This window comes from Syngnathus floridae, chromosome 18 (assembly GCF_059516105.1).
Source record: "Syngnathus floridae isolate MCC-2025c chromosome 18, RoL_Sflo_1.0, whole genome shotgun sequence".
NCBI lineage: Eukaryota > Metazoa > Chordata > Actinopteri > Syngnathiformes > Syngnathidae > Syngnathus > Syngnathus floridae.
This window is the reverse complement of record NC_142430.1, coordinates 8,707,905-8,731,890: the sequence shown is the minus strand read 5'-3', so window position 1 is coordinate 8,731,890 and position 23,986 is coordinate 8,707,905. Positions and strand designations below refer to the sequence as shown.

The 23,986-nt window shown below is 44.4% G+C and overlaps 5 protein-coding genes across 8 annotated transcripts; 1 reads left to right on the top strand and 4 right to left on the bottom strand.

Annotated features, from left to right (window-relative positions):
* Positions 1-241: 241 nt before the first annotated feature.
* Positions 242-8,454, bottom strand: cmn (calymmin). The gene is made up of 47 exons (XM_088360299.1): positions 8,297-8,454; positions 7,641-7,715; positions 6,912-6,965; positions 6,801-6,854; positions 6,687-6,731; positions 6,594-6,626; positions 6,424-6,474; positions 6,312-6,356; positions 6,188-6,241; positions 6,084-6,128; positions 5,985-6,020; positions 5,868-5,912; positions 5,735-5,794; positions 5,605-5,667; positions 5,508-5,540; positions 5,353-5,433; positions 5,223-5,267; positions 5,112-5,138; positions 5,014-5,034; positions 4,876-4,923; positions 4,763-4,813; positions 4,627-4,692; positions 4,517-4,567; positions 4,042-4,449; positions 3,371-3,427; positions 3,248-3,298; positions 3,058-3,081; positions 2,905-2,952; positions 2,778-2,840; positions 2,648-2,707; positions 2,542-2,574; positions 2,430-2,474; positions 2,306-2,344; positions 2,179-2,226; positions 2,050-2,118; positions 1,896-1,961; positions 1,765-1,827; positions 1,641-1,703; positions 1,504-1,581; positions 1,378-1,437; positions 1,241-1,306; positions 1,114-1,170; positions 1,014-1,058; positions 912-953; positions 617-844; positions 495-551; positions 242-434 (listed from the first exon to the last, which is right to left on the bottom strand). Exons 2-46 carry the CDS (start codon positions 7,705-7,707, stop codon positions 496-498), a joined length of 2,844 nt encoding a protein of 947 aa, XP_088216425.1. The 5' UTR covers positions 7,708-7,715; positions 8,297-8,454; the 3' UTR covers positions 242-434; position 495.
* A 417-nt stretch (positions 8,455-8,871) lies between these two features.
* On the bottom strand, positions 8,872-13,113 carry patl2 (PAT1 homolog 2). 2 transcript variants are annotated; one of them, XM_088360847.1, is made up of 19 exons: positions 12,964-13,113; positions 12,660-12,816; positions 12,263-12,504; positions 12,148-12,201; positions 12,019-12,072; positions 11,789-11,941; positions 11,658-11,723; positions 11,441-11,586; positions 11,259-11,333; positions 11,066-11,189; positions 10,886-11,003; positions 10,717-10,823; positions 10,592-10,645; positions 10,377-10,519; positions 10,128-10,284; positions 9,924-10,064; positions 9,752-9,849; positions 9,539-9,679; positions 8,872-9,350 (listed from the first exon to the last, which is right to left on the bottom strand). In XM_088360847.1, the coding sequence occupies exons 1-19, from the start codon at positions 12,985-12,987 to the stop codon at positions 9,296-9,298; spliced, it is 2,109 nt and encodes a 702-aa protein (XP_088216973.1). In that variant the 5' UTR covers positions 12,988-13,113; the 3' UTR covers positions 8,872-9,295. The 2 variants fall into 2 exon arrangements, with proteins under 2 accessions (XP_088216973.1, XP_088216974.1); XM_088360848.1 differs by having other exon boundaries at positions 8,872-9,329.
* Positions 13,114-13,325: 212 nt separating this feature from the next.
* On the bottom strand, positions 13,326-17,753 carry LOC148382873 (transforming growth factor beta-1-induced transcript 1 protein-like). 2 transcript variants are annotated; one of them, XM_088359638.1, is made up of 12 exons: positions 17,545-17,753; positions 16,371-16,421; positions 16,086-16,228; positions 15,957-16,012; positions 15,729-15,880; positions 15,549-15,618; positions 15,368-15,452; positions 15,049-15,264; positions 14,812-14,985; positions 14,665-14,746; positions 14,440-14,588; positions 13,326-14,375 (listed from the first exon to the last, which is right to left on the bottom strand). In XM_088359638.1, the coding sequence occupies exons 1-12, from the start codon at positions 17,555-17,557 to the stop codon at positions 14,109-14,111; spliced, it is 1,458 nt and encodes a 485-aa protein (XP_088215764.1). In that variant the 5' UTR covers positions 17,558-17,753; the 3' UTR covers positions 13,326-14,108. The 2 variants fall into 2 exon arrangements, with proteins under 2 accessions (XP_088215764.1, XP_088215765.1); XM_088359639.1 differs by lacking the exon at positions 16,371-16,421 and having other exon boundaries at positions 17,545-17,751.
* A 309-nt stretch (positions 17,754-18,062) lies between these two features.
* Positions 18,063-20,690, bottom strand: LOC148382872 (elongin-B-like). The gene is made up of 4 exons (XM_088359644.1): positions 20,523-20,690; positions 19,790-19,924; positions 19,599-19,707; positions 18,063-19,164 (listed from the first exon to the last, which is right to left on the bottom strand). Exons 1-4 carry the CDS (start codon positions 20,523-20,525, stop codon positions 19,052-19,054), a joined length of 360 nt encoding a protein of 119 aa, XP_088215770.1. The 5' UTR covers positions 20,526-20,690; the 3' UTR covers positions 18,063-19,051.
* On the top strand, positions 20,577-23,880 carry pkmyt1 (protein kinase, membrane associated tyrosine/threonine 1). Of its 2 annotated transcripts, none has more exons than XM_088359637.1 (8): positions 20,577-20,661; positions 21,308-21,732; positions 21,802-22,039; positions 22,229-22,496; positions 22,568-22,671; positions 22,745-22,917; positions 22,989-23,203; positions 23,346-23,880. In XM_088359637.1, the coding sequence occupies exons 2-8, from the start codon at positions 21,334-21,336 to the stop codon at positions 23,674-23,676; spliced, it is 1,728 nt and encodes a 575-aa protein (XP_088215763.1). In that variant the 5' UTR covers positions 20,577-20,661; positions 21,308-21,333; the 3' UTR covers positions 23,677-23,880. The 2 variants fall into 2 exon arrangements, with proteins under 2 accessions (XP_088215763.1, XP_088215762.1); XM_088359636.1 differs by having other exon boundaries at positions 20,640-20,919.
* Positions 23,881-23,986: the final 106 nt, after the last annotated feature.

Below are 23,986 nucleotides of genomic sequence, written 5' to 3'. Positions count from 1 at the left end.
ATGCCACTTTTTTAATTTGATTTCAAAACGCAATATGGATTTGCCTGGTTACAAATTGCAGGAGCACACACACACAAAAGCTGAAATGTGTCTTGAATTTTAATCACGCAAATACTGTACAACAACACCACATTCTTACCACAAGTAGTCAAATAAAACCCAAAAGCGCCATGCAAAATAACTTAGCATTTTGTTTTTCTATAGAAAGGCAAAAGTGATTCAATTCAAAAACACTAACAAGGTTTGCATGTGACCAGTGACCACGTAAGTGCAGGATAGAAAGATATATATTTTTTTATATATATAATACAGAGATAAGATGGCAAGTCGATATCTAAAAGGTGACGTAAATAAGCTCTAATATACAATAAGGTAGAGACGACAATTATTTTACAATGACACAAAGGAATAAAGGAGATGACGGCAGTGTCCACCTGTGTGGAAGAAGACCGATTAATCCTTTTCGATTTTTAGATTGATAAATCACTTCTTACCTTAGTAGCCACTGTTTCCAAAGAAGCCGTTCAAGTCGTATTTAGAATTCTTTGCTCCTGAGGACAAAATGGCACAAAAGTTGAAGCTTTTTTTTTTTTTTAATTCAATTTGTGCATCTTGCCTTGAGGGTGAAAATGCAACTTGAGCTGCTGCTGGATGTGAAGCTGCCGCGGCATCTGCTCCGGGTCGTCCGGCTGCTCCGGGCCTCGGCCGGCGGCCTGCGTGTCGGCGTCGGGGTTGAACGCCAGGCCGCCGGTGCCCGCCAGGTCGGAGGAGAGGTCGTCCGCTCGCCCCGGCGTGAAGCCGGAGTCCAGCGGCAAGGGAGTGGGTGCGGCGGGGAGCGAAATCACTGCGCAGAGAAAATTAAGCTTTTTTGTTTTTAACATGAAATATGGAAACTTGGAAATGTATGTTACCTTCGGGCTGCAGTTTGGTTCCACTTATGTAACCCACATTTTCTAAAATAAAATTTAAAAAAAGTTAACAGAGAACACTTGTTTCCTTCAAGGAGGACTTACCATTGGCGTTCTCAGGTGTAGCTGGCTGGAGGTCATAAGGTGAACCTGTCAATAGAAATACTATCAGTTCCACTTCAAGTTTTCTGTCCAATTTCTCTACCTGATCGGCCGTCCGATGCCGATTGGAGAGGCTGGCCTTGGTGGTGTGCCAAATTATCTGCAAAAAGAAAAAAAAAAAAAAATCAAATCAAGTTACTATTTTTTTTCCTCTGGGAGAGCAAACAAACCATGTTTCCCAGCAGGCTTCCCTTCTCCACCGTGACCTTGTGGTCCAACGAAGCCGTCACCACCACCTTAGCAATCCCATAAAAACATGTTCAAACAAAAATAACCCTCCCCAAAAGTTCTATTTGAAGGACCTCACCATAGTTCACATTTGGTCCAAATCCGAGAGGACCTGACTGATATGGTAAGCCCGCAGGACCTGTGGGAAAATAAATACAAATAATAACTGTTAACTTTATTGCTTTATTTCCTGCAAAACATTCACCATATTGTCCGGCACCAGGAGATGGGAGCTGAGGGGCAAAGCCAACAGGTTGAACATCGTGGGGCATTCTTCCATAGCCTGCAGAAGGAATGGCCATCAGGACCAAAGACATTTCCGTTTGTCCAAACTTGACTCACCGTATTTGCCAGCCATGTGTCCATTATTGCCCAGACCTAGAAGATGGCCAATGCCGCCGTATCCTGAGAAGAAAGGCTTGGTTGAGCATTTTGAACTCATCTAGCTTAAGAAATTCAGGCATACCATAATAACCTCCGCCATTATTTCCCGTTTGAGGGTTGCCGCCAAACTGCAATCCACCAATACCTGGATGATCAAAAGAAGAAATTACAATTCAGATTTTAAAAAGAGATTTGGAATGAGCAAAAACTTACCATACTTGGCGTTGGCTTTCTCAGGCCCCATCCCAGCCTGACCCCCGTAAGGCAAGCCCTCCATTCCTGACACGGGTGGGACAAAATGGTGCCGCTGTCACAATGTTTTTCTTTTTTCCTGTCTGAACTACACATAAAAAGAGATTTGACGTACCACCGTACACCGGGCCTTGTTTTCCATTAGGACCGAGGCCAACTGGCTGTGGCTCAGGCTGATTCGAACCTGCAGGAAAAAAAAAAAAAAAGTCAGCCTAGTCAAATTTAACCTCACATGTAGTCTTACCATCTACTCCAGCTGGGGCGCCATTGTAAGGCACTTGCACGCCACCACCTGCAAATTCAGCAGAAATTTAAAAAAAAAAATAAATCTCACTTTGAAATTCTCAAGAATAACATCCAATTCATCACACCTGATTTTGCATCATTTGTCGGAACACCGTGGCCAAGATCTAAAAAAGTTCAAACCATATTATACATCTATTTTGTGATGAAACTCATCCTCATTAGCTTTCCAAAGCTGATTACGTTACATACTAGCATAGTTAGGCTGGACAGCAGGAACGTAGCCATTCGGATAACCTAGAAAAAAAATATCTGTATTGTCAACAGACTAGTTGGACGACGTTGTTTAATGAATCAACTTTACCTGCTTGAGGATGTTCACCAGGACCTGCATTTCCTATAAATCCAGATTTCATGTTTATCAACATTGCACGTATTTTATTTACAAATATAAAATTCCAAATATCGACCTGGGTAAGCGTTTCCCTTGACATAGCCAGCTCCTCCAAGGTTGGCTTCTGGTCTGTAAACTGAGGAAGCATAAAAAAAAAAAATTTTTTTTTTTTTTTGGAGGGGTGAGGGACTGACTGGAGTACTCACTTGGTTGTTGGCCTTTGCCTGCGCTGGGATATCCAAGACCTCCATATCCATTATTAGCATAACCTTTCAATGCATAGATTTGCAGTTTCAATGTTTTTAAAAGTCGAGAGTGATAAATGTGATTTACCAGGTTTGGTGCCAAATCGGTTTGGAACACCTGCTCCTGCGCCGTAACCTGGTAAATAGAAACTATGATGAGGAAAACTTGTCATTTCTTCACTGGGGCTAAATTTTACTTTTATATAGAAATATATTCAAAAACAAAATCAACATAAAGTACCTTTGGTGTTGGTGCCTGCTGCTCCTGTATTATCGTTTCAGGAAAAGAAAAAAACTTCTCAGATGCTAAATGCAATAAGTCCTATTTACTATCTTTTTGTGATTATTCAAAAGAAAAAACATTTAACCTACAAATGCTTAGTAATCACATGACAAGGTTAAAACTGGACATCTTGAATTGTATTTTTCACCTGGTCTTGGTATTTTCATCCACTGTCCATTTGGACCTCCTGGGCCACAGTCTACAAAAAAAAAAAAAAAAAGCGAATAAATTGTTTAAAAAATTACATTGTCCTAAGAAATGAGAATTTTACCAGGTTTTCCAGCTTTCGCTCCTTGGCCCTTAGATATTGGAGGTCCACCTCCATTCTCTAAAATTCAGGATAGATTTCAAAGTTAGCTCGTATTTGTTTTTCTAACAATGATTTATGGATGCAAGTGAATTATTTGACATTGCAGACCATGCAGCGAGCACATTCCAAGTATCATGTCAGGCATCTCAATCAAAATGTTTATCGGCACATTGAAGTCGGCAAGCAAATTGTAATTTCTCACTAACTGCCCATTTAACCTCAGAACCAGCAAAATAATATTTGGACATTCAAACATGCAGTATTGAATTCAGGATTCCGTTAGTGCACCCCTAAAAGTTTGACACCTTTGACCATCCGCCTGTCAGTTGCTTCCTCGGTCTCCAGACGTTGGACTTGCTTCTCCTTCAGGTCTACTCGAGGCTTTTGCTCGGGATGGATGACGTTCTTTGAACCCGCCGCAGCGTAACCCTCACCGTCGACGCCCACCCCAAATGCATCATCATGGGCTTCGGGACTTTTTTGCGTGGGCAGATCGCCGCCAAACACATAACCTAGAGGCCATACATCTTGTCAACGTTCTGCTAAGCCCTCAGCGAGACTGTTTGACCTCCTTAACCCAAGTAATGATTTGTTTTTGGCTAAAGTAAGACACGAGACATCCTGGTACTTGCCTACAGGTCTACCTCCTGCCGGTCCAGCTTCGTAAGGCTTTAAACCTTTGTCCAGTGGTCTCATGTGCGCCGAGCCAGGAGAAGATTCGGGCCCAAACTTGGGCTCTTTGCCTTGAGGGAAAACGGGCGCATGTCCCGGCGTAACCTGCGGCTGAATGTAATTTTTCCCTTGTGGCACAGGTGAAGGCAGCTTCTGGTACTGGTCTTGGGTGACCAGTACAAGCCGGCCACTGGTGGGCTCAGGCGGAGGCAGCGCGTCACCTTCCATGATTGGCCGCTGGGGTGAGGCGCCTTCCCGGAGAGTTGGGCCTGGTTGCTGAGGTGTCAGGACATCACCTTTAAGACCACCTTGACCTTTTGGGGCACCTGGCATCTTTGGACCTTTACCATATGGCATCTGGCCAAATCCTGTTTAAGAAAAAAAAGTTTGTCCTAGCATGCTATTCAGGCTAATATGTCAGCGAGAAAGTCTTACCAGAATTTGGCGCTTTCGCTGGTTGGTTAGCTATGCCAGAACCACCAAGACCTGTAAATATAAATCCATCAAGTCATCCAAGATATCACCATGCAGGGAGAGCACCTAACCTTGCCCAGGTGACGCCGGTCCAACGCCTTTATGGCCCTGAGGTCCGAATCCTCCTGCTCCATATCCTGAATAAAGCGGTTTATATTTATTGTAATATCAAGAAGCGCTTGAGGGTTTATATTACGAGGATGTCACCATGGGGTTTGGCTCCATATCCTTTTGTGCCACCAGCTCCAGCTCCATAACCTTCAACCAAACAATTATTAAGATGCCATTTTAATTTATCAGAGTTAATGTTAAATGTCTACCAGTAGGTTTGGCTCCGTATCCAATTGGGACAACTCCCGGTACGTAACCTTGATTTGAAAAGATCCACATGGAGAATGTGCTTAGTGCTAATTGGGCTTCACTTACAGTCCGTTCTCAAAACATTGAGATGGTCCTACCTCCTCTGTTTAGTCCGTATCCTGAAAAACAATGGAATTTACTTTTAGAACTATATTTTTGAATGTACACATCTTGAATATTAAAAAAAATGACTCACCATTTGGCTTGACACCATTTCCATATCCTTAAAAAAATAAAAAATACAATTACACTCACACTGATGAATAACTTGTACCTAATATACAAATTTTGGATATGTCATATCTACCTGGCTTTACAGGATAGCGAGTGCCACCATTGGGGTATCCATAACCTTCAAAATAAAAATATTATGAATTTGCTGTGCCTCCAGCACAACGATCAACTTTGCTCTGATGAGCGTCTCAAGCCGTGCCAACCTGGTTTGGGTCCTTTGAGTCCTCCACTTCCGTACCGCCGTCCCAGGCTCATCCCGGCACTGCCGTAACCACCATTGTAGCCTAAACACACAAAAATGGAAGGTCTTCAATTTTTCTACAGTAGGAGAGATCCATGAGGAGCAACTTTGACTTACCACCTATCGGTAGTGTACCGTAAGTACCATACGCTGAAAGGAGAGATATAGATTATCAGGACAGATATGACAAAAGTGGAAAGAGAAATTGATATACCGTTGGCCTGGTTCCTGGCAGGCTGAGGCAGTCCCTGACCATGGGACGCTCCCACACCCGCACCTTAATGGAAATCAATTACAAGATAAGGTCGACCCCCCCCAAGAGAACAGTGGAGGAGTTTCATCACCTGCTCCATAGTAAGGCTGGCCGTATCCTTTCACGGGTTTTCGTTCAGGACCTCCCCGGCCTGTTAAGTACAATACGCAAAATATGAAAAGCGGAGGAGGCTTACGATGGGGGTTTTCTTGCGGAAACGTTACCGTTGTTTCCGGCTCTGTTTGGTAGACCAGCTTTTGCTCCATATCCTGATAAAGCGCCGTCAAGTCAATTAATAATTGGCCAAAATTTGGCATCTCGGCACATTAAGGGAATCTTACCGTTACCTTTACTGGCAAACCCGCTGTGTGCATAACCTACGAGTATAAAATTGAATTTCAATCAAGTTATAATACTTTGACGCTCAAGTGCTCACTCACCATTTGGCTGAACTCCACCAAGAGCACCAGTTGTAGGACCGTAACCTAAGAGAACATTTGATTTTTTAAAAGGATTCATTAGTTGATTAAATCTGAAAACGCACCTTTCATCTGACCTTTGTTTCCATTCTGGGGGCCGGCAGCAGGACCTCCGTAACCTTTACGATAAGATACACATAATTAAAAAAGGCAGCAGTAAAAAAAAAATGTTTCCTTATCAAAAATTACCTTTATTTCCTTGGCCAGCAAATGCCCCAGCGTGACCTCTGTAGCCTGCAATGTGAACATCAAAACATCACCGGAGCGTTCGTACAATGAGAATTTCCGAGGGGAAGCGTACCGTTGCCTTTCAGTGGATGGTGGTTGGTGGCACCAGCATGGCTGCCATATCCTGCAAGACATTAAAACCACAAAAAAAAAAAAAAATTGCTGCTCTTGGACTATTTTCAGCCCTATCACTTCAAACGTCAACAGAATCAAGTATTTTTTTTTTTACAATGAATGTATTACCTTGCGGCCAACCTCCTTGACCTCTCCCGTTGCCTTCAAAAAAAGTGTCGATTATTCAAAGCAGCCCTCAAACGGACAAATCAATAAACCAACCTTTTGTTCGGGTTCTGTGGCCCATCCCGGGAACTCCTCCATAGCCTTTGAGTAAAAACCCCAAAACTAAAATAAGCTTCATCTTAAGTCACGTTGCTTTTATTTTCATGTTACCTTTATGAGGGTATCCACCGTTTTGTGTGCCAATTGGTGTCCCGACACCTCTTCCTAGAGCAAAAGGTCATCATTAGCTGCAAAAATGTGTAAATTTGCTGCCAGACTCACCATTAAAGTGAGCTTCATGACCATTAGGAACACCAGACACTCCTGCAGCGTAACCTTCAAGCAAGCACAGATTATGATGTCATTTGAAATCATTCTTTGTGGTCAGCGAGGACTTTTAGGAAGTAATAGTGGAAGTCAATGCAGCGACTGTGTACAGGTAGTAATCTCCGACTCGCGGTGAGATGTTAAATTTAGACGGCTGCTGCCACTGAAGCTGGAGCGCCTTTGATTTGGAGGAAAACCAGAATATGCAGCTGAAAGGACAACAGGGGTTGCTAAGATTTCCGGTTCACAGGATGGCTTGAAATTTGACAGGTAAACCCAAGTGGTTGAAAAAGACATTTATCTCAACTTGGAGCAAGTTACAGGAATAATGGTACAAGGCCGCAACAAGTATGCTGGCAGAAGACCATGGAACACATGAGTTGATTTAAAAAAAAGAAATAAAATGACAGTGGGGTTATCACACCAAATTGGGAACGAGAGGATTTTTTTTTTCCATTTTGCAGGAGAGCGATTTAAAGTATTTGACCCCCAGTGGCTGACACTTTTTTTTTAGATGTCTAAAAAACAATTTACTGCTCACACATTTGACACAAACTGTTAATTAATTCTCATTAAAATAATGCCACTGGTTATTTCCACACTTAACTTCCATATTCTCTAAATGGGCCTGCCACACCTCAAATTGAGTTTGCAATTTATTCAAGTGTTATTTTGTGTACTCACCCCCAGTATGCACACACTGCACCGACCAAAGGATCAGCACACTCTGCAACACCAAGCGTCCACCCATGCTGGGACCTGAAGAGTGGGGAAAGGCCTGAATTTTTTTTTGTTGTTCTTCCCGAGAGGAGAACAAGGTGAAGATGAGTGTGCAATACAGCCAGATGTGAGGGTCTCATATACACTCTGGCTGCAAGGGCTCCTCCTCCAGTCTCCCACCCATCACCCCCCTGAATCCACACCAAAGTTGTAAGCACGTTCACGCAAAGTGACTAATTTGGCATTTAAAGCACATTTACACTTTTGAGAAAGTTAGAGAAGCAAAGAGAGGGAGTTTGGACAGTGACTGATGACCTCTGCATGGCATCCCTCATGTTTGTTGAGATAATAAAGGTGTCTCCAGGGAGCATATGAAAATGAAACAATAAAGGACCTAGAATTGAACCTTGAGGCACACCGCATGCTTCAAAACGCACCATAAATCTGTTGACAATTGTGACAAAGTGTTGAAAATGAGCAGCCCACATGATGTCAGATGTGACACCATTGAAACCATGAGGGAGATCTTTGAGTTTCCATGGTGTCAACCGGTGCCCCACTTACGCACATTTTAAAGCAAGCAAAATGAAAGAGCAACTAAAAAGACGACGAAATCTCACCTTTAACTTAGATTCCTCACTGGAAGCCCAAATCCTCATCTTATGAGGTCAAGGAGAGGTCAACGTCTCACCTCCTTCTCTGCCCAAACCTCTCACATACTTGGCTTCTGCAACTCAAACTCGGTCAACACAAAGCATATGACATCTAAAGGACTTCAAGTGGCACTTAAATATGTGAATAAGAAAAAAAAATTAACAGTTGACAAAAAAAAAATCAGCCTGCTTTATCAAAAAAAAAAATAAAGTGGATTTCAGCCACAAAAAAAAATCTTAGGGACTGTCAGACATTTAAAAAAAACTATCAATTGGGTTACATATTCCAAACTTCATGTTTTATTGCTTCTCATTCGCAAACTACATTATTTTGAGGGTTCTAGTATTCCTCAGCTGTCTGATTAAAAAAAAAAAAAAAAAAGTCAAGCATTGTCTAAAGTTCCTCTCTTTCGAGGAATGTCACACATGGGCGTCTCTGCAAAGCTCGCCAACTTATTTGCTTGAAAGCCGACAAATTAAGACAAACAGTAAATCTACACTGTCGATTTTCAGGTTCCTCAAAAATCTCTCCTTCAAGCCGATCATTTTTAGGAATGTTTTTTTTTTGTTTATTTATATTGCAAGTGCTCTACAAGGGTGACATTTAAATCATTCCTGTTTCCAAATAAAAAAAATAACAGGTCACATTAAACCCATGTATATACAAACGCGTACCTTTTTACAAAAAAAACAAACTCATGTACAACGGGTCACGTTATAACTTAGCGAGTACTACATGTAAACCATAAATTTGACTGCACAATCATAAATATTACGACACAATCCTCAACATCATAATCTAGCCTGCTTGAGAGCAACAAAGGGGACCAAAAATAAAAAGTAAGGAAACAGTTTGGGTGTGCACAAATAAGTGGGGGAAAGAAATAGAAACATGACAATAAGCTTGTTCATTAAAAACAAGCCTAAGTGCAATTTCCGCCTTTGCTTGACACAACTCAGTCGTCCTCAGGATGGAAGTGCCAGGCCTCCTGTCGCAGACCTAAATGAAACATTTGGGGATCTAGCAGAATATTTTTTGCCGAATCAATAAATTACTTTGATACACGTCTAACAATGCTGACAAATGATTTTGTATCGTGCCATTTTCAACCACAATGCATGATTGTCTCAAAAAAAATAAATCTGGGTGCAGCATTAGTCAGGGTCATCATTTTTATTATTATTTATTTTTTATGTGAGAGGACTTACTCCATATTGCTTTTTAGCTGGTGCACCGTGCGCTTGTCCAGGTAGCGGCAGAAGAGCGTCAGCACGTTGGAGGGTAGGAGGAGCGGCTCCACCAGCGAACACTGGGAAAGCTGCCCGGCCACTTGGAATATTGTGTCCGTCCTGGAAGTCAAATTGTTGAAGAGGCGTCTGAACTGATCCCCCATTCGAGGAGAAACAAAGCGGTATTGGTACCATGTCTCAAAGTCACCAATGCTGGGCTCCAGAGCAACACCAGAGGACAGCAACTTCTCACCGCGTGACAGCAGAGCATAAAGCAGCGAGATCCCAAACTGAAGGAGGAAAAAAAAAAAAATCAAAAAAAGCGTCAAGTGGCAGCTGCAACCACACCAGGCTAATCCCTCACCTTGTTCTGGCACGCCAGCGAGAGACACTCATTGGTGGACAGATTCTCCGACGAGGTCAAAACTCGGAGGATCTCGATCAGCTGACTGAAGGTCAGGCTTTCGATCACGTTTCGAAGAGGAGGGTAGAGCACCGGGAGGTTCTAAAGACACCACCGACTCGTGCTTAGAAACGAGGAAACGCCATCAAGATGGCTTAACTGCACCTCTTCGGTGTCTCTGCTCATCAGCGTCGGAAGATTGGCCGTGATGACCCTCAGGATGTGGATGGCCAAGTCACGCTTCAAGAATGGCAAAAAGCGGGCGAGAAGCTTTTTGCCCTTTGAGACCACAAGGAAAGGAAGAAACTCCCCTTCGGAATTTCTAAAATTATTTTAAAAAAACATCACTAACAGACAATATGACGAACTCAGAAAAGTGTCCATGCAGTGTTCAGAACTGTGAGGACAACTCACAGGGCATGATGGTGCTGCATCCTGGAGTAGATCTGCTCCACTTTCCTCTGAGTCTTCTCCATCAACCTCCTCTCCTCAGGGCCGGACAAGACTTTGGCGTTGGTCCTTCCCAACTCTTCCACCTCTAACAGAACTATAAACAGCTGCGGGCGAGATGAGAGCTCAAAGCGCTGGAGGAGGAGAAGGAAGATGAATAAAGCCGGTCTCCACTTCACCTTTTCAATTTCGCTCAGAAGTTCCAGTCGTTGCCGTGTCATGTCTTTTTTCTCCTGCCGTTGTAGCAGTCGAGCGGAAGTCAGCGAGGGATTTAAAATAAAAAATAAAAAGTGGCAAGAATCACCTCAAGTGGACCATGAAATTGAACGGCGTGAACAGCCCCGATGGCACGGCGAGGAGAGTAGCAAGTGGAGACCGCCACTTGACCGAGGGAACCTTCAATGTGGACCACTGCAAGGGGGAAAAGCTCCACTAGAACATCTGAACTCGATTCAAAAGGCAGCAAGAGTCACCTGGTGCGTAGGCTTCGGTTTTTGTGATGTACGGAGTGGTGAGTTTGGGGGGCACCCGCTTGCTCTTGAGCCCTAGCTCCTCCTCTGCCATCTTGGCTTCCATCCGCCTGTAGTACTCCTAAAACAGCAAATAGAAGCAAATTATGAGAGTAAAAACATTAATTCAAAATGTTTTCATACCTGATAGTAGTAATCCTCAAGGTAGGGATTCTCACTTTGCAGCTGAATCATCTGAAGACGGATGATCCATTCCTTCTCCTTGGCTGTCATCAGATTACAGTAAGGATCCGAACTGTACGGTTTTCTACGAAAGTGTGGAATTACATACAATCAAATAAAAACACAGCCATCATTTTTATCATATTTTAAGCACCTCTGAAATGTACGTTGTTTTTGGTTGAGTATGCGTTGATGATGTGGGTGGAGCTGGGTTACTGGGTCAGGGTATCTGCAAATTATACACACGGAATCACTCAAGTTTCAGTCAAACAACTTGAAATATTTATTTGATCATTTTATTTAATAAAAGCACACGATCCAAGATTATTACCAAACCTGAAATGTTGTTCTGGACTCGATAAGGTGCTGTAGAAAGGAGACAGCCTTGGTGAGTCGGGGCCAAAACGAAGCTGCATCATTTTGGGTGTGAGTGACAGCGGGGTGGAATGGCGTGGTTGGTTTTTGGGGCATCCAAATTCCGTCTGATTCCCAAAATAAAATAAAATTCATCTACTGGGACAAACCATTTGCTGAATGGATCCCTCGTACACACCTGATTGTACTGCTGCATCTGGGTTAGTGGCCGACAGGAGAAAGGGGGACCTGGCATCATTGGGATCTACATAAAAATATTTTTTTCTTTTAATGGGTTGCAAAAGCATCAATATTAAAAATATTCTCCACCTGTAAGGGGCCTCTTGGGCAAAACTGCCGCTTTGGGTAGGCCCCCCACTGTTCCTGTCCACCCCTGCCTCGAAAGGAGGAAACGGGATCCTGGAATCTGGAGGTCAGGTGCTGGCCTCCGCGGCCCTCGATCACACACACTATAGCGCTGTCCTAAAAACACCGACCCCCCCACCCCTCATTGGATAAGGCTGCAAGTCTTGAGACACCAAGACTTGAGTGATCATCACCTGACGTATCAATTCAGATACTCTGCTGGTCTTTCTGTAGGACGGCTCCATCCACTGCAGGAACAAAATGAAGGCTTTATAAAAGAAAATTAAAAAAGCGTAACAGAAAATTACACAACTTGCACTTACATTCTCATGGTGAGACATAACATTCCCACAGTCGACAATGGCGCTATCCATACTCTGGAGTTAAATAAATAAATCAGGTAGGCTGACTAAGTCAAAAAGCCAACTCAATCGTCACCTTGAGACTTGGCCGGCCCTCCACGACTTTCATCACGGCGGGGTCGTCGAAGAGCTGACCCAGTCCCAGACCCCTCTTCTTCCCTCGCCCTCTGCAATAATGGGGCACCCGGATGGGAGTCGAGGGCAAGCTGGGAGGCAATGACGGTTTGGGGTCAGGCGGCGTGGGGGGCAGAGGCGGCAGGTCCCCAAAATCAAGGAGGGTGTTTTTGGGCCCGTTTGGGGTCACCTGTGCGTCGACATCTGCCATGAACAAAAGATCAATACGATTTGGTACTCAATCTGGACCCAAATAACAATATACAACTATTCACATTTATTTCTGTGAGGAATTTCAAATTTTCAGCTGACATGAATGCTTATACACTGAAGATAATAACAAATGTGTCTCAACACACCCATGCCAAAAGTCTCCTCGTTGTGGATATTGATCTCCTCGTCATCCTCCGCCATGGCCTGCAGGAGCATGCTGGTCTCATGGGCCTCCCCTTCACTCCATTTATCTCCATTTTCTGGCCACTGAGGCTGCTGGAGTTCTTCTACTTCTTCAGCTACCTGGATTTTTGAATATTATTATATCTGCTGATCTCATGTTAACTGGGTATTAGCAATGGGCTAGCTAATCAGATTCCAAATTCATCTTCACAGGGAAAACCATGACGTCTGATTCATTCAAAACATCCTTAAATGTCCTTTACTTACTTTTGTTCGCTGTGAATCACTCATGATGTACTTTTATGGTCCCTTCAAACTTGATCGTGTCAAGTTAAATGTTGTCCCTGATGTTAGCTACTTACTTATTGTCTGCTTAATTAACTCACCTGGGCGCGAGGAAACACGCTTACGTCATTACGCACGGACACGCACGAGTACGTAATCGATTATTTTCATAGGCGAAGGGCGACATCTAGTGGTTAGTTTTAGTGCTACATTGAGACGTTTTCCGGACATTTTAATAGGTACAGAATACTACTGAGATATTATCGTTTATACAAAATATTAGACACATTATAAAAAGCATTGTTATATTCGTAGAGAAAATAAAAAGCCATACAAAAATGAAATTACAAATGAAACGTGTAGTTTTATTCTTTGGAAGTTTTTGGAAAAGTGCATACAGTATTTTTGACGTAATGTGATCCGATATAGAGCATGTGATATTTTAAATGGTCCTATTTATATACTGTAAGAAGCGGAGTACATATAAACACCTTCAGTCATTTATTTGGTCTGAAAACTTAAAGTAACAACTGCATCTCTGCAAAGAAAAATCCTTCCATATATTTATTTTATACATCTTTGGTTCGAAATATTTAATGGACTCAGCACATTATGTAATAAATACAAGCACGTAACAAAAATATTTGCCATTATTTTTGGTGTGTTTCATAATGAGACATTACAATTAGATTCTAATTATAGTGTACTTCTTTCAGTTGTATTTCACACCACCGGGCTTATGTGCTGTCCTCTTTATTTGAAAATAGAAAATTATTTGGCGATTTTATTTATTACAGTACAGTGCTCCCTTGCATATTCACAGAATTTGGAGGAACAAATGAGCTGTTTTTGTGCTCAGCATAGTCTCAATGCAAATGCTCTTGCGCTATTTTGTGGCCTCTTGGTCAAACATGATCTAAAATATAAAAAGTACTGCTTTGGCACTACCTCGTGACATTGTCTGCCCAGGAAATATGTTGTGGCGTCTACAGGAAATTGTAAAATTGTCAGGGTCTCGATTATTTTTTCGCGGAGGTTCACTGTACTCTTAAAACCACAAAAGAGATCAGCTTTACCCTCCAGTATAAAATTTCAAACCAAAGGAGAAGGAGAAGTGGTCCGTGTCTTCAGCCAAAGAGCTTGATGAAGCACGGATGGCAGTAGGGCTTGTTCTCCTGCTCCTTGAAGCATCCTTTGCTCAACGGCTTCAGGCAGAAGTGGCACACCAGGTGGTGGGGGTGGAACTTGGCGCCCATGGCGGTGACGCAGCGGCCCAGGATGGGCTGCTGGCACGCCTGGCACACGCTGCCCCGTGACTGATGGTAGTGGGCTTCACACAGCGGCTTGCCCTCGTGCTCGAAGAAGCTGCCGTTCACGAACGGGCTGTAACACTCCTGTAGGTGCAAGGGTAGGACCACTTGAACGTTGAGGCAAAAATTGCAAACATTTTGCGCTCACCCTGCAGACGAAGCACTGCGGGTGCCACAGAGAGTTGAGAGCCGAGATGTAGTTTTCCAGGATGGGCTGGCTGCAGCCTTGACAGCGGGAGGCAAACAAAGTCAGGAAGCACTGCTGGCAGTACTGCTGGCCCTCACGGTCGTGGAAGCCTGCGAACCAGAAGGTGATGAAAACGACATCCCGCTTCCTTACTTTAAATGTCGATTGATTACTTCTGCTATTTACCTTCTTCGCCAAACGTGTTGCTGCACTTGACGCAGCAGAAACACTCGGGGTGCCAGTTCTTCTCCAGGGCAGTCACCATTTTCTGGTTTGATAATAAAACACATCTTCAGACCTTTGCGCTCCTGAATGCGCCGAGAGACCTCTTACATTTAGTATGGGCTTATTGCAGTTGGCGCAGTGAGGGGAGAAAAGCGTGAAGTAGTCGGACTCGCAGTACGGCCGCCCGTCTTTCTCGAAGAAGTTGCGGCTGCCCAACTCTGTCTCGCATTCCGTGCACGCAAAGTGCTCCGGGTGCCACACTTTGCCCAGGGCTGTCACTACCTGTGTGAGGGGAACGGTCACACGATGAGTGAGAAGAAAAAAAAAAAATCTGTTGGACCTCACCTGTCCCACGACAGGCTTCTGACAGGCTGAACAGTTTCCTTTAGGGGAAGTTTGAACTCCTTGCCGGCTTAAATCAGATTGGAGGAGCCCTAGCATGCTATCCAGTGAGCCACCCGATGAAGGTTGTGGAGGAGCAACCGGCTGCTGTGGTGTTACTGCTGTCGTCGTTGGTGGTGTTGTTGTTGTCATGATCACTGGACTGACAGGCACAGCCGGCTGGAAGCAAGAACAACATTTTTCCAATGAGCGTTAGAATGTCAAGGTATGGTTTTCCAAAATTTTATTTACATTTGTTTTTATTTTGGAAATGACTACTTACTGTGCTCTGGACACGGAAGTCTGAGAGAGACGCCATCAGTTTGTCCAACTCCAGCGTGGCGGATGTCGCGGAGGGCTTTGCAGAGCTGAGAGGAAAGTTGACCATTTTAATAAACTCACACGTGTCGCTTGTTTTGCTTTTAATGACATAAATGGAACAAATTCAATCAATTGGGTGTTACGTGGAGACAGTGGAGTCCTTATCCTTCATCTTATCCTCTTTAGAAGTGGGAAACTGGGCCAGGATCTCATCTGAAAAATGTTCATGTGATAAGAATTGGCTGAATTGTCTTCCGAGCGAGGACAAAGACTGAGTGTACTAGCACGCAGGATATTGGAGGAAAATGATTCACTGCGCTGACCTGTGATGTTGAATTGGGTGGCGTTCAGCTCCTGTAGCAGATGGTCCAATTCACTCAGACCTCCTCCCAGCAGTGAGGAGGAGGAGAAGGCTGGAGGAACTGGAGGAGCAGGGGGATCGGCTGAGCGAGGAGAGCGGGATTTACACACCGTGCTGGAAGAAGTGAGTGTGTTGCACAATGATTAACAAACACAAGGAGAAAAAAAAAAAAAAAAAAAAGAGTTATTACCTGTATAGTTTGTCTGGGTTGGAATTTTGGGAGGACTTCATGGCTGCAGAAACCGTCTGAGACAACAGATTCATTTTACAGACCTTTGAGATCTTCAGGAATATAACACCTCCCCCCAAAAACAAGTACCTGCTGTGGGGTGTAGGCAGGTGGGGGTGGGCGGACCTCAGTGGGGTTCTGCACGGCCGGATCAGCTGGCGGATCGGACGTAAGCAGGACCGGGCAACGAGCGAGGGGGGAGCCGGTGCTTTCCAAATCCGCCAGGAGAGCATCTGTGCGGAAGAAACGGATTATCACCTGGAATGGTGGTGGGAAATGCAAGGAGTGATGACGGAAATATCTTTCCAAGCACAGCTAGACAACATGCGGCTAGACGGGACGTAGAAGAAAGCACATGCACAGACAGTTACGTACCAAAGACAACAATACGAGGACTGAGAGGGTAGTTAAGCGGCTCAGGCACTCCTGAGGAGAAATGAGACAGCTTCACAACCTCATATGAAAAAACACACATATTTCCAGCACTCCAACACATGCCAGCATGGAAAGGATGCAGGAGGAAGAGTGTTTAGCATTGCATTTCATTCCCCGCCCCCTTCTTGCACACTTGTGGCTCTGCAACTGCATGACATCATCCGAATGAGTCATTCATTTTGGCTTCAAATCTGTGCCACAACTATTGACATCACTTATTGCATATTACTATTAAAAAATCAGTGATGCGTTCGATTGAAGTGGCATTCCTCCCGCCTTTGCTCATCTAGCCAAGATGATTCACAGTGTGGTGAGGATCATGTGCATAATCTACAACCCCCCCCCCCTCCCCTCCTCTCATTCAGTCTGCTCATATAAGGAGGTAAAATTCTCCCAAAGGGAATTTTGCCCATATTTAGAGCAGGCCCTATCCAAATTGTTTGTCTTGGCCGCTGCGACCGGCTTCCTCTCTCAACACATTAACTTACAACAGTACATATTTGAGCGGGGGGGGGGTGCAAAAAGTGGACCAAACATGGCTACTACAAACCAGCCTGACTGGCCAATCTAATCCAGATGTGCTGAGTTTCGCTTGGCTGCATCCCTGTGGCACTCCAAAAAGCAGACTCAATGGGAAGCATAGTCCAAATATAATAATAATTTTTTTAAAAAAAGGTCTATTTCTATTCTTATACAGCTTGGCAGGGTATTGTTGGGGGAAGTAGTAGAAGCACGGCCTTGGGCTATTTGCGGGCATCGTCCTCCCCACCTTCTCATTCTGCTTTTCGGGAACAAGAGGAAGTGTCTTGTGGCTTTGGGGAAAATAAGTCGAGAGCGTACTCAATCCATCACACTGTCATTTCCCAAAGCTTGCATTAGGCGCGTGTGCACGCTCCACAAGACAAAGAAGACCGGCTGGATGGGAGCGGATCACAAATCATCATCGGACTCCAACTTTCTTGAGATACACAAAACATTGTTGGCTTACATGGTAGCGAGGGGAAGAGAAATCAGGCAACCAGCGGCAGCACAGAGCTAATTTCCTGCCTGGACAGCTGAAGATAAAAGATGCACGTCCACAGCTTTGAAAGAACAACACAGTCTCGATACTTACCCAAATCTTCCATGGTGGAACACCCCAGCTTGGCTCCTGGAATAGAGACTCAACTGGCGCTATTGTCTGGCTGCAATAACTTCTCATGCACCGTTATTCGCCCACACAGGAGGAAGAGGAGGAGGGCGTCCCGTCCTTTTTTTTTCCTCCACTTACTCCTTCCCTCTTCCTGTGTTGCCTCCTCTCAGTCGGGAAGGCGTTAACTGAAGGGAGGGAGGAGGAGGGAAAAAAAAAAAAAAAAAGAATGCGGTTCCCAGCCCGCATTCCCTGGACACATGACGTCATTACATGACTGGCTGCAGAGAGAGACAAATTGGGTTTAAGTGGCGCTGGATGCGAGCTGCGCAAACTAATGTCAGGAGGAATATGTGTTTATGATTAAAGACTTATATTAAATTCTAAAAGTCTGGACAAAATGCAGAAAAATACCCTTGGAGTTGCTCTGAAACGAAATGTCCCTAAAATCTTTTTTTTTTCCTCTCTTCATGACCAACTTACAAATGATTTTGTGCATAATGTTACAGTGGTTACAATATTAAATAGTTTATTTTTTTTAAACAGTTGCAAGACAAAACATACCTTCAAAAGGATTTGTAATACCTTGTGTTGTTTTAATGTATGAGATTTACAGTGCGGTTTGTCTTGATGTGACCAGTCCAGGGCGTGGCCCGCCTCTCACCTGTGAGCAAATAATCTAGAAAAAAAAAATTTATACTACAGAACACTTTCCAGTGACTTTTAAGTGTCCATATTGGAGGAGGAAAAAAAAAAAAAGGCAGAATTGTAAAAAACAAAAACGCAAAACCTTTAATTAAGCAAGCTCACAGTTACAGGGTATTTTTGTATGGGGGGGGTTGCTGAAAAAGGATGACGTGTGACGGAACAATTTCCAGAACTTTGTGGCAAAAATCTCCGAAAATAGCTTTTCTCCGGTGTCCGAGAGATACCCGCCTTTGGTCTAAGGAAAATGTACAGAGAAGTAATACAGTGACCACACACGGGGGGGTGAAAAAAAAAGACAATTTTCCTGGTGGGACACCAGAAATTAATCGAAAATAACTGGAAGACCTGAAATAAGGAAACTAGAACTCGTTCATCCGTTTGTGTGAAGATAAAGCCCTCGGGTCATGCAGTTTGCCCAGTTACACGCCACACTCCTTACCCATGCAGGTTACTTCTAAAAAGGACGACGACACTTGCACTTTTATTTTATCCTCCAAAATTATGAATGAAAATAATTAGAATAACTCTCACACACACGCATACATTCACACTTTCCAAAGCAAGGAGCGGAACCCAAGCGGGACTCATAATTACCGAAAAACCTGACACGTGAAGACAATTGGGAGCGAGGGGAGGGGGGGTGCTGCGATGATAGCATGATGGTAACATGGACGGGCGCCGTTACCCATAATGTCCCCGTTCCTCAACTGAAATAACACTACATAACCTCCACCCCATGACTTCTTCACTGCAGTTAATCCCACACACGCGGATGGGGTGCGCATCACTGCACGGATTGTTCATTGGCGGTGCTACCGGAGTCCTGAGGCTTCATCACATCGGGGAGCTCTGGGGGGCTGGAGAAGGCCTCGATGTGCAGCTGCTCAAACATCTCATCTTGCGGGGCATAGGAGAGAAAAGTGTTTACAATCAAAAAAAGAAAGATCTTGGCAAATTTTAAACTTTAAATAACTTATATTTAAACACATTTACACAATATTAATATTATAATAACTATAATATTATTGAGTAACTTACAGTAGATGTGAAACTTATCAAAAATGTGTTTTAATACATTTCTAAACATACAGCTTTTCTACCTGTCAATGGGCTGTAAGAATATAAACGGAAACTAAAAAGGAAGAGAGCAAAGTTTGTGGCAGAACACTGTAAATATTGCAACATTCTATCAACATCCAATACTGGTTGGCTGGAAAGATTAGCAAGACAACATCTCGCTACTTTTCTGTGTTTCAGCTACTTGGACTGACTTTGACATTTTGACACATTGCTTGACAAAAACCACTCTACTTTTCTTGCTGTTAACATACCATTGACTCGAAAAGCCAGACCCACAGTAGCCGGTGCTTGTGGTCTGGCAGTCTGGTTGGTGAATCCGCTGTCTCCCAGAGTTTTGCTGTCCTCCAGCAACTGGTCGTCCTGTGAAGTCACAGTGGAAATCAGTCACCAAAATTCTTCAGAATGTGTTCAGTTGGAAATTGGGGAAAGGCGGTCAATTCACTTTGTAGAGCCGCTGGTCCTCAGGTGGTCTCTTTAAAATTCCTTCAACGATTCGCTTTAGCTCATACACTGTGGTGGACTCCTTGGCATCTGTGAAAATGGTGGTCTTGTGACGCCGGATCATTAAGAACACATCCTGTTATAAAAACAATCACTTCAGTTACCAGTCATATTTTCTCCCCATGACAAGCTCTGACAGGATATGTGTACATATTTCATCCGATGGTTGCAGATAAGTTAGCGGAGGAAAAAAAGTTGACAGTGTCTTCAAATAACACGTTAGGTAGGCCAAATAGTTTCCAAGTATTGCTTAACACTCTAATTATAAGTCGTGTAGGAAATTCATCCGAAGAGCACCAGTCCCTGGCATTAATCCAATAGCTAGCAATTGTCAACTAAATGTTGACAACCAGCTCACAAATACACATTCACATTTAGAAAGAGTAAGTTCCAACATAAATCCCGGCGCTTTATTTGTCTCTATTTTTAAATATTTAACTAGAGTCAAATGACATCACCCCCAAGGTTAGCCGGGCTAAATTACCTCGCTATCTGTAAATGGGAAGCCCGAAGCTAACGTAGCAAATATAGCATAAACTCGCTATTAAAGCCCCAAATCAGCCTTTTTAATCTCCATCGGTGTCGTATTTTTGACACCGCCCACTGAAGATTAATCTCCATTAGCCAACGAGCGACTCAAATGACAACTAATGTGATTAAAATAACCCACTTACCATCTCAAGTTATCAGCTAGCTAGCCCGATGCGCCAGCCCAGTAGTGCAGCAGAAGCCCCAGACTCACTGCGCACGCGCGGCTTTACGGCAAATTAAATGCCTACGTTGGATTCACAAAACACCAGTGCGCGTCTCAACGTAAGATTTTATTTCAGAATTTGGCGCGAGTTAGCTTCATGTGTTGATCGCATCGACTTTTCGCGGCATGACAAGCCCCGGATCAATATGATTGTTCCTCGTATTGTATTAGCGAGTGTCCGGCCGAGAATTCAAGTGGAATATGTATATATAATAACACGACTACGTCACTTCACCGCTTGCTGGACCGATTGAAGACTTGGGTGGACGTCTCTGTTTGTTTGGAATACGTTCTGTTCATATTTATGATGAATTGTGGTCAGTGTTAAATATATCTTATACGACACTTAAAGAACCGTTTACGTTTATGGGAGCCTAAAATCTAAACTTTGCGACACTGCACGTCTTTGTTGTTGTTGTTGCTGTGTCTTTGTTGCATTTTGGAATTAATTCGTGAACACTTCGAGTTCATGCAGTTGCAGCCTTTGAAAATCCTCTTTGATTTTCATTTGACCATTATGTTAAATGTGCACGTTTTAAAATAGCTGAGATGTCAGTACCAGTGCCAGCAGTTACCAGTATGAACACTAGGTGTCCCAGTATCAGTGATACCAGTAGCACTGGCTTGCTTTTTTTCTACAGCAGACATATCTGACCGGATGCTTCCTTTGCATGCCAATCAGTCACTTGTTATTTTCACTTGCAGAGCATTGACTTGAAAGAAAGGAGCTGATGATGTCACTCAGCGTGGATACCCCAGTGACCCGAGTACTCCCGCTCCCCACCCATTTTGCCCACGCGGAGCAGTCCTTCCCTTTGAAAAGACGCCGCCACCATCTCTCCTCCTCATCCACATCCAACTCCTCCGTCTCCTCCCCTGATCTCATGACACGCTCTCTCCCGCCGCTGGCGCCGACCCTGACGCGCACTCTGGCGCCATCCAAGGAGTCTCTCTCCTGGAGCCACCTCTTCCCCCAAAAGGCGTCCACGTGGACACCCTTGTCCGATTCTCTCAACCAGTCGCCCCCTCCGGAATCTTCGTACGATCCTAAAAAGCAGCAGTCCTATTTCAATCAGTGCTTCACTAGGCTGGGCCTGCTGGGGAGAGGTTCCTTTGGTGAAGTCTACAAGGTGAGTGGGTGACAAAGTGAAACCTGGAGAAATTAAAAAAGTGCACCATAAAGGTCTTTTCTTTCCTAGGTTCAAAATAACAAAGATGGCCGCCTGTCTGCAGTCAAACGCTCGCTCAGTCGCTACAGGGGCAACAATGACAGGAACCACAAGGTGAGGGAGGCGAGGAACCACGAGCGAGTCTGCCCACACCCCCACATCCTCAACTTGGTCGCCGCCTGGGAGGAGTGCGGCCGGCTGTACATTCAGACGGAACTTTGTCACACTAGTTTGCTGCTCCATGCAGAGAGCCAGACTCCTGGGAACGGTAGGGAGCGTCTCCACCATTTTGATGTCACACGTACTTCCAGGTGGATGAGTCTCATAAGAATGAGAAAATATTTTTTTATTCAGTTAACTGGATGAATCGATGAGATAGTCACTCAAACAAACATGTAAAAGTCTTCTGATGTCCTAGTTTGACACTATTGTGTTATTCTCTTCCTGGTTGACACAGATGAGCGTGCAGCATGGTGGTACTTGTGCGACCTCCTCTTGGCGCTGGACCACCTGCACTCTCGCAGTTTTGTTCATATGGACCTGAAGCCCGCCAACGTGCTGGTCACGGCCTCGGGGCGGCTCAAACTGGGCGACTTTGGGCTTCTGCTGGAGATGAAAGAGAGCAACTTAGAGAAAGTCAGAGAAGATGACCGCGGAGGAGATCCTAGGTACATGGCTCCGGAGCTCCTCCGTGGGGAATATGGACCTGCTGCAGATGTTTTCAGGTACACATTCAATGAGAAGTCATATTTTTTTATATTATGGGGTATCGAACATGATCTTGTTTACTTTTTAGTTTGGGTGTTTCCATTCTGGAGCTTGCATGCAATATTGAGGTCCCCAATGGTGGGGAGGGCTGGCAGCAACTCAGACAAGGGTGTCTCCCTGAGGTCGCGACGGGTAAGTTTGCATCATATCGATATTATTTTCCCCCTCCCAAAAGCAAAGGTTGAAAAGATGAATATTTGCGCAGGGCTGTCATCGGACCTTCGGAAAGTTCTTCAGATGATGCTTTGTCCAGAGCCTTCTGACAGGCCAACAGTGCGTCAGCTTCTCGCGCTGCCCGCAGTGAGAAAACGCAGATGGAAGCGACGTGCTTACCTCATGTTGGCAGAAACCATGCTGACTTTATCCTTCTTCTGCCAGGTAATTTGGGAAAACATTCCGGACTGTCGCTTTGTTACATTGCATGTCCTACTTTTTACTTTTGTTTCTAGATGGTGGTAGGCTATGGCCGTCGACTTTTCTCTTCACTTTACCTGGCCATCTTTCCTGGCTGGAGCACACCAGCACCCTGCACTCCCCCCAAAGACAACTGGAGCAGGGAGGTGACGTTGCCCCCCTGCACCTCGCACGGCGACAGCTCTGAGGATGACGAGCCCTTCCTGGTGGAATCCGTGGGAACGGATGATTCCCCAAGCTTCTCTGGCAGGTCAGCATATTGAAATCTGCTGATTGTTTTTTTTTTTCTTCTCATTATGTCTTAATGTGTTCAAGTGTGAAAAAAAATATCTGCATTTGCAAATTTGCCACAGGAATTCGAAAGTCTTGAACCTTTTGGTCTTCTCCAACAGGATGAAATCCACATTGGGTTTGAAAAATACGTCCACGCCGCTCCGATGTTCCCCAGGCGACGTCGACCGGAGTCTTCACCTGGATTCAGTTGACTGGTCCCCGTCTAACGAAGTCCGGGGACCCTCCAACCTCCACTCCAGTGACTGCTGCACAACACGCACGGACAATTCTCCAAGTCACACTGACCGGTTGGACTCCAGGCAGGGCAGACGGTCTTCACAGCGACGCAACCGCAGCCGCTCAGACAACCGACCCGGCTTCGGGCCCAAAAACCTGCTGTGTCTCTTCGAGGAAGTGGCCGTGGAGGCACAGCCGCGACTTGGAGGCTGACAGTATTTTGGGAACTAATATTTAAATGTTCACTTCCAGCATCAATGCACTATTGCTGCCATTTTTTTTTTCCTCATTCACATTTTAAAGCATGCTTTGCTTTCCCATGAGTATCATCTGCAAGTTCATGCATAGATAGTGGCAAAAGAGCTTCACAAGCCAGATAAGCACCTGCTAACACCTCCTCGGTAGATGTAATTTTGCCTCAAGCGTTAATACAAGGATACCATGTGCAATAAATTAACAGCTGTACCCCAGAGACTCTTGGCCCAAGCAGACAGCATACTGGAGATTTGCACACTGACCAACA

Excerpts from the sequence above, each read along its gene's own strand:
- pkmyt1 (XM_088359637.1), top strand. The coding sequence starts at position 21,334 with ATGATGTCACTCAGCGTGGATACCCCAGTGACCCGAGTACTCCCGCTC. Across the intron at positions 22,497-22,567 it reads CCTGCTGCAGATGTTTTCAG|TTTGGGTGTTTCCATTCTGG; the intron begins GTACACATTCAA and ends TTTACTTTTTAG. Across the intron at positions 22,918-22,988 it reads CTTTATCCTTCTTCTGCCAG|ATGGTGGTAGGCTATGGCCG; the intron begins GTAATTTGGGAA and ends TTTTGTTTCTAG.
- cmn (XM_088360299.1), bottom strand. The coding sequence starts at position 7,707 with ATGGGTGGACGCTTGGTGTTGCAGAGTGTGCTGATCCTTTGGTCGGTG. Across the intron at positions 4,924-5,013 it reads ATACGGACTAAACAGAGGAG|GTTACGTACCGGGAGTTGTC; the intron begins GTAGGACCATCT and ends TTTCAAATCAAG. Across the intron at positions 4,568-4,626 it reads ACCGGCGTCACCTGGGCAAG|GTCTTGGTGGTTCTGGCATA; the intron begins GTTAGGTGCTCT and ends TTATATTTACAG.
- LOC148382872 (XM_088359644.1), bottom strand. Across the intron at positions 19,708-19,789 it reads AGGACCAGCGGCTCTACAAA|GACGACCAGTTGCTGGAGGA; the intron begins GTGAATTGACCG and ends GTGACTTCACAG. Across the intron at positions 19,165-19,598 it reads TCTGGCTTTTCGAGTCAATG|ATGAGATGTTTGAGCAGCTG; the intron begins GTATGTTAACAG and ends ATGCCCCGCAAG.
- patl2 (XM_088360847.1), bottom strand. The coding sequence starts at position 12,987 with ATGAGTGATTCACAGCGAACAAAA. Across the intron at positions 10,646-10,716 it reads AATTTCATGGTCCACTTGAG|GAGAAAAAAGACATGACACG; the intron begins GTGATTCTTGCC and ends CTACAACGGCAG. Across the intron at positions 9,850-9,923 it reads CGCTGGCGTGCCAGAACAAG|TTTGGGATCTCGCTGCTTTA; the intron begins GTGAGGGATTAG and ends TTCCTCCTTCAG.
- LOC148382873 (XM_088359638.1), bottom strand. Across the intron at positions 15,453-15,548 it reads AAGGACTCCACTGTCTCCAC|CTCTGCAAAGCCCTCCGCGA; the intron begins GTAACACCCAAT and ends CTTTCCTCTCAG. Across the intron at positions 14,589-14,664 it reads CAACACGTTTGGCGAAGAAG|GCTTCCACGACCGTGAGGGC; the intron begins GTAAATAGCAGA and ends TCTGGTTCGCAG.